At 38.7% G+C, this 6,812-nt stretch overlaps 1 protein-coding gene across 1 annotated transcript in view; it reads right to left on the bottom strand.

Moving 5' to 3' along the window:
* LOC109924774 (secretory carrier-associated membrane protein 2-like) overlaps positions 1-3,209 on the bottom strand; it is a gene marked incomplete at its 5' end in the record, with an annotated part of 23,430 nt that extends 20,221 nt beyond the window's left edge. The window contains one exon of the mRNA XM_048617047.1: positions 3,093-3,209. Within this exon, the coding sequence (XP_048473004.1) occupies positions 3,093-3,209 (117 nt within the window). The remainder of the gene's footprint in view (positions 1-3,092) is intronic.
* Positions 3,210-6,812: the final 3,603 nt, after the last annotated feature.

The raw sequence follows: 6,812 nt of genomic DNA, 5'->3' as shown, positions 1-6,812 counted from the left end.
GTCAGCTTTCCTGCTCCTCCGATGCTGCTTGGCCTGCTGTGTTCATCCAGCTCTACACCGTGTTATCTCAGATTCTCCAGCATCGGCAGTTCCTACTATCTCTAAGAATTTAATGAGAGATACCTAATTTAGCTATTCAGGTGTCCCACAGATACCAGCCCCCAATTAGAAAAACCATTTCATTTTTGGTTTATCCCAATGACAATTTAAAACAAAATCTACAACTTGTAATCAGTTTAGATCATGTTTCAATACAAACAAAGATGTGACCATCATCAGTCACTGTTCAGAACAATTATCCAACATTTAGTTAAGGTTAGATTTATAGCATCACAGCCTTAACTAAGTTATTTGCAAACTAGTAATATTCAAGTGAATTACAGCTTGCATGCAACAAACAGAGCTCTACGTTATACAGCAAGGTAAGATATACTAAAAACTTATTCTTCTGATTTTAAGTTTACATCTTAGATAGTACTGTAAAAAAAATAGGAGAAATCAGCTAATGGGTCTTCAAAATCATGTCTGTACCATCACCAGTCAGAACTGGGGGTATTTGCTGATGATTGCGCTACGTTCAGAACCTGACACACCTCAGATACTGAAGCAATGTGTTCAAACACACGAAGATCTGGACAATATCCAGATTTGGGCTGAAAAATGGCAAGTTACATTCGTGCCACACAATGCAAAGCAATGACCATCTCCAATAAGACTGCCCTTTGAAATTCAACTGGGTTATCATAACTGATTCTCCTAGTATCAACATCCTTGGTTTTTCCTATTTTTTGCTGGGGGGGTGTTTGTGGTGGTGGCGGTGTTTACCATTGGCAGAAACCTAATTGAGCCCACCATATAAATTAATTGACTACAAGCATAAGTCAGAGGTTAGGAATGCTACAGCGAATAATTTGCTGCCTGGCTTTCTAAAGCTTGTCCACCATCTACAAGGCACAAGCAGGGAGGCACATGAGACAAGACACGCGAGGAGCAATAGCCTAGTAGTATTGTTGCTGGACTGTTAATCCAAAGACCCAGGTAATGTTCTGGGTAACCAGGTTCAAATCCCACCAATGCATTCAATAAAAACATGGAATTAAAAAGAGTCCAATGATGACCACGATATCACTGTCAATTGTCCACAAAACCTGGATATCTGGGTTCACTGATGCCCTTTAGGGAAGGAAACTGTCATCCTTACCTGGTCTGGCTTACATGTGACTCCAGAGCCACAGCAATGTAGTTGACTCTGGGATGGTCAATAAATGCTGGCACGGCCAGTGATGCCCTCATCCAGGGAATGAATTAAAAAATGTCAGGAGTGATGGAACGCTCCCCAGGTGAATGGAGCGCCGATAGCGGCTTGACACTATCCAAGTCAAAGTAGCCAATTTGATTGGCACTACATCCACAAACATCCACTCTCTCCATGTGCAGTAGCAGTGTGTATCACCGACAAGAAGCACTAGAGAAATTCACTAAGGAATCTTAGACAACATCTTCCACAACCACTGTTCTAGAAGGAGGGCAGCAGAAACATGAGAACACCCCCATCTGCAAATTCTCCTGGCTTGGAAATATAGCCTGTTCCTTCAGTGTCACTGGGTCAAAAATCCTGGAATTCCCTCCCTAAAGGCATTGTGTATCTACTTATAACACCTGGACTGCAGTGGTTCAAGACGACAGCTCATGACCACCTTCTCAAGGGCAACTAGGGATAAGTAAAAATGCTGACCAGCCAGTGATGCCCACATGCTATGAATGAGTTTTAAAAAATTCACTCTTAAAGCAAAGTGATACTAGGGATCCTCTCATTAGTCCAAGGCACATAGCCAAGGAAGGAAAAAAAAAATCATACATTACTGATCCTTATCAAGTGATCTCTGCTGGGAATACACGGATATCAGGTCGTAACCATGTCAGGTTTAGGTGCATTTGATTCCTACCTTCACTATCAGCCCACTTAGGTGAGGTGACAAGTCAATGGGTTAAAGTCAATGCCAGTTGGGGTTGATACCTCAGTGAGGAGTAGAGTGAAAATCAGAAGAAAACAACTTATATTACATTTACTGTTCATAATGTCTGAATAATGCAGATCTGAAATAACTGGTTCCCAATAGCTAATATATTATTTCTGGCTATTCTTCACATTTCCTCTGATGAAATCCGGCACAGCCATTTGTGTATGCTGGTAACTTTTATTATTGCACTAAATTAAACTATAAAGTAGGCATTTAAAATGAAACTGCCAATAAAGCAAATCCCAAAACAGTCCCATGCAAAAATATTTCACACTAAATCACATCTTTCTACAAATAAGTAGTGTGTTAAAATAAAAGCTGACATGTTAATAAATCACAAAGCAAAATCTCTTTTGAGAGGAATTTTCAGCGGACCAAAATTATACAAGCAACATTTCGACAGCTAACTGTCTGCTACGTTTTCAATGTTGCCTTAGTTACTCATCTAACCAATCATCTGCATTTATAGTAAAGCAATATAACCTTCTGAAACTACTACTTCAACCCAGTTAGGACCAAAAGCTCAAACGGTTAACAATTTTTCTTGGCTGCAAAGCAGAGAACACACTGGACTCCATTTACACAGCTCGCTGCCGTGGAAAGGCTGCCGACAAAGACCGCAGTAATGATCTCCTACAACTACTTCCGTCAGGCAGAAGATATAGAAGCCTGAACACGCACCAGCAGGTTCAAGAATGGCTTCTTCCGAACCGTTATTAGACTGATGAATGGACTCTCTAGCCTCAAATAATGCTGATTTTGCTAACATTGATCACGCCTAACGCATGGCTTGTGCAATGTAACCTGTGTGCCTCTGTCTTAATCTTTTTACAACCTCTGATTATACATCCTTGCTTACTATGATCTGCTTGTAAACAAAGTTTTTCACTGTACTTAGGTACATGTGACAATAAATTCAATCAATACTATCATTTCCTTCCTGTCTCTGAAGTAGAACTCGAGCATTCTGTACATATTTTTTCAGTCTGGGTGCAGCCCAAGACATATAAGGAGTGCTGAAGTTTGCTTTTTGGCTCAGAGCAAAGATTACGATGTAGCAATCAAACTTACCAGCCTGGAGTTTTCAGTGAATGGATTGAAGTCATCAATACCTTGCTGGTTGGCATTCGTCAGCTGAGTCACTGATGGATCCTGAGGAAACAGAAACGTACTGGCTAAGAACACAAGCAATCAATAGTATTCAACAGAACAAGATTCTCTCAAGGAAGATGGAAGTGTGAAAGTGAAGATCTGAATCTAGATTAGTTAGTGGGTAAATACTAAACTGAACTCAGAACTAGACAGGTGGCTTTCTGATCTCATCTCAAATAGTGCTATACTGAACTTCCTCATTTGTTTCTCAATCTCTTCCTCTGGCTTCTACTTAAGCAAGGGTATCTGAAATTCACAACAGCAGCAGGGTTAGTGAATAAAATAATCGAACAGCAAGCTTACTTTTCCAGTCAACTACCCCATCTCCATCATGTTAAGTACTAACTCACTGATGCACTGATCCTCGAGAGCCAGGCATCTTCTGGTATTTCATTTTCAATGCCTAGATAGAGACAGTGCTATCTTTTCTTGACAGTAAAGATTACCATAATAACTCAGATAGCCCAGGCGAAGCATCCCTATCACCATAACTGCCATAAAATTAATCAAGGACAATAGAATATTACATTTGCCTCTGATGTCACTAAACTTAACTGACAACAGAAATGCTTTGTTGCCAAATTAAAATGATTGCCTTAGTCACATAGGATTGCATCCATTCAAAAGGGAATAGCCAATAGCCAAGTTTATTAACGTCAAGAATAAAATGTAGAGACTTTTCCACAAAATTAAAAAAATCAGGTGAACAGAATTTTGCAAAAGCCCCCCCTGGGGTAGACAAAAGCACAATGTCATGACATTTGAATTGGTGGTAACTAAATTGGGGACTTCTAACTTAAGCTGTTCAATTGCATATCATTCTTCAACAGTTCCATCAAGAAGTGATGCCATTCTTTTACTTCAATGTTCTTAAATAAAATTGTAATTTAGTGGAAACCTTCTGAATTGTAATGCCTGACATACTATAAACCTTTGGCACCATTATTTCTAAGAGATTCCTGGATTGCCTTCTCAACATTGCCAAAGTAGGGGGCTGTCCTTTTGTTTATGGACAAAGAAGAAAATCAATTTACCAAGTTTGAAGGTAGAACCGGATATTAAATTGCACACTGTACTGAACAGGCCCAGTTGCAGTAATACATGTTTTATGGCTTATGAAATTAATTCTTCAATTTTGCAACTTATGAAACATTCATTTACAACTAGTTCAGAAATCAGTGCATTAAAATTGTCTCATTTGTCAGGGTGAATTTCTAGATTTAGCAGTAAATTCCCTGGTTTCATGTCCCAAGTGAATTTAACAGGCTGTTTGGGCAAAGTAGCAAAATGTGTTTCAGGCTGATTTTAGCCCCCGTATAGAGGCAGTGTTGCACTGTCAAAGATGTCATCTTTCAGATGGGTTATTAAAACAAACCCACGTGCCCTCTCAACATATATGTGTCACTATTCCAAGAGCAGAAAATGTTGCCAGGTGCCTTGGCAGCACTTATTCTTGAGTGATTTCACAGATCAGCTGAAAAACGTATCTTAATGCTTTAACTGTAACAGTTGCTACGACTACACTTTGTAGTATCTCCTGGAGACACAAATGCACAATTTAAATGCAAGCACTTTGTTTCTTTAGCTGAAACTGAAGCAAATGAAATTTTAGCTAGCAGCACCGGATATCACCATGAGCTAACTTGATGAAACTGATTCCATTTTGGTTATTCCCATTGGCAATCCGAATGGCAATCACAAATCTAATTTTGACGATTCAGCATCAGAATGTGGGTTGAATAATGATCTTTCTCCATCAACTGTGCCTTTCAAATACCAACAATAACGAGCCCCAACTGACTTTGAACACCAGAAAATGCATTAACATTTGGCATATACATCAGTAATGAAGTTACATTGCAAAATTGAATCAATACGTTAAATATTAGGACAAAATCAGAAGTCTACTTTCTAGCCTAAGATCAAACTAGCTCACTACTCCAATTAATGTCCTATATTAGTTTACCACCAATTACTGTCCCCAGTATTTATTGTACATTTACTGAAAAGATGCCCAAGGTGGCATTCAACTTGACTAATAAAATTCAGTTAAGCTGTAAAAGCAGAGAAAGATAGCCAAACTACACAAATTATACAGCTTAGTCAGTCATCGCCCAGGCCTACCTTGCCCTCCCAACCTTTTCCGGCTCAATAGTGTTCGATTAGCAGCCGCTGATGAGAGAACTCATTGCTGATTGGTAAGATCAGGCATGCTGGAGGGGTTTAACAGGCTTAATGCAGCTAATAGTAAATGCGGAGGCATTCTGGGTTTTTCTGGGAATTAACTTAGAACTGCAGATGCTGGAAATCTGAAACAAAAGCAAATTATTGGAGAAACTCAGCAGGTCTGGCAGCATCTGAAAGAAGAGTTAACTCAAAGAGTTGAATGTTTCAACTCTTCACCAGAACAGTTAATTCTCTTGGTTCTTTGATTAAATCTTCTTCAATTTTCTCTTCACACCCCCAGCAAGGACTTGAAAATGAAACCATATAATTCAAGAGAAACTAAAATTTTAATCCAAAGATAAAGATTCACAAAAGCCATCCAGAAAAACCAGTTCTCCCATCCAGGTATCCATTTATTATTCAAATAACTTCAAGGTCTTAACTTCTTTTCTGCTTATTCATTTCTATTTTCTGCCTGCAATTGTTTCATACATTGATCTTCCTTTTATATAAAAGTCCTGAGAATCCACCTACAATTACCTTTAACTCAAATCAGCCCTCCTGTTTTAATTTTTACAGAATGCCCAGATTTGTTTTACAATACTATTTCACGAGTTGAGGTCACTTCAGGGGCGAGAGGCCAAGGTCCTCCTGTCTTTTTCATACTCAATTCTTCACCAATTGGGAATAGCCCTTTGGCTCTTGTATTGGCATGAATGCCACTTTTTCAAGTTGTTGACTGGAGTTGGACATAGTGCTCAAAGTATAGTTTTACCAGAACCCTATTCATTTTCATCTTCCATTGTTTGTTTGCTATATGGTTCTGCATTCTACTTCACCTGCACCTCAGCGCAGTCTCGAGACATTTTGTATGACTTTGATGCACTAGTTATGAAATATTGCAGGCTTTCTTTCAGAATGCTAAAAAAGATCAGTTTTTTTTTTAAAAAAGAATAACCCCATTTTCTGTCAGTCAAGGAAATTCGTCAAACTGAAATGACAAACTTTGATACAGAAAATTCACACCGTCCACAGGTATTTTGGTTCAATACGAATTACTGTGACAAAATACCTGCATTTCTAAATTGCAAACAATCAGTTGCTCAATGAATGGTGTTCAGCCAACATATCAGCACTCTGCTCAAGATCTCCTATGCTAATGATTTTTATATTAAAACACTCCTTCATGGTTACTGCTAGCAAGACCAACATTCACTGGTGATTCCTAATTGCCTTTGAATTGAGTGGCACACTAGACCATTTCAGAAGGCAGTTAAGAATAATCCACATTGTTATGGATTTGAAGTCACATATAGGCAATACAGAGTAAGGATAGCAGATTTCCTTCCCTTAAAACAAAAGGGACATTAGGGAAAACGATTTGTTTGTACAACAATGATCAGTTTCATGGTTACCGTTACTGCGATTAGCTTTCAATTCCAGATTTACTAACTGAATTTAATTTCTACCAGG

This window comes from Rhincodon typus, chromosome 36 (genome assembly GCF_021869965.1).
Source record: "Rhincodon typus isolate 14 chromosome 36, sRhiTyp1.1, whole genome shotgun sequence".
Taxonomy (NCBI): Eukaryota; Metazoa; Chordata; class Chondrichthyes; order Orectolobiformes; family Rhincodontidae; genus Rhincodon; species Rhincodon typus.
Note: the sequence above shows the minus strand (reverse complement) of the source record. Positions and strands in the feature narration are given on the sequence as shown.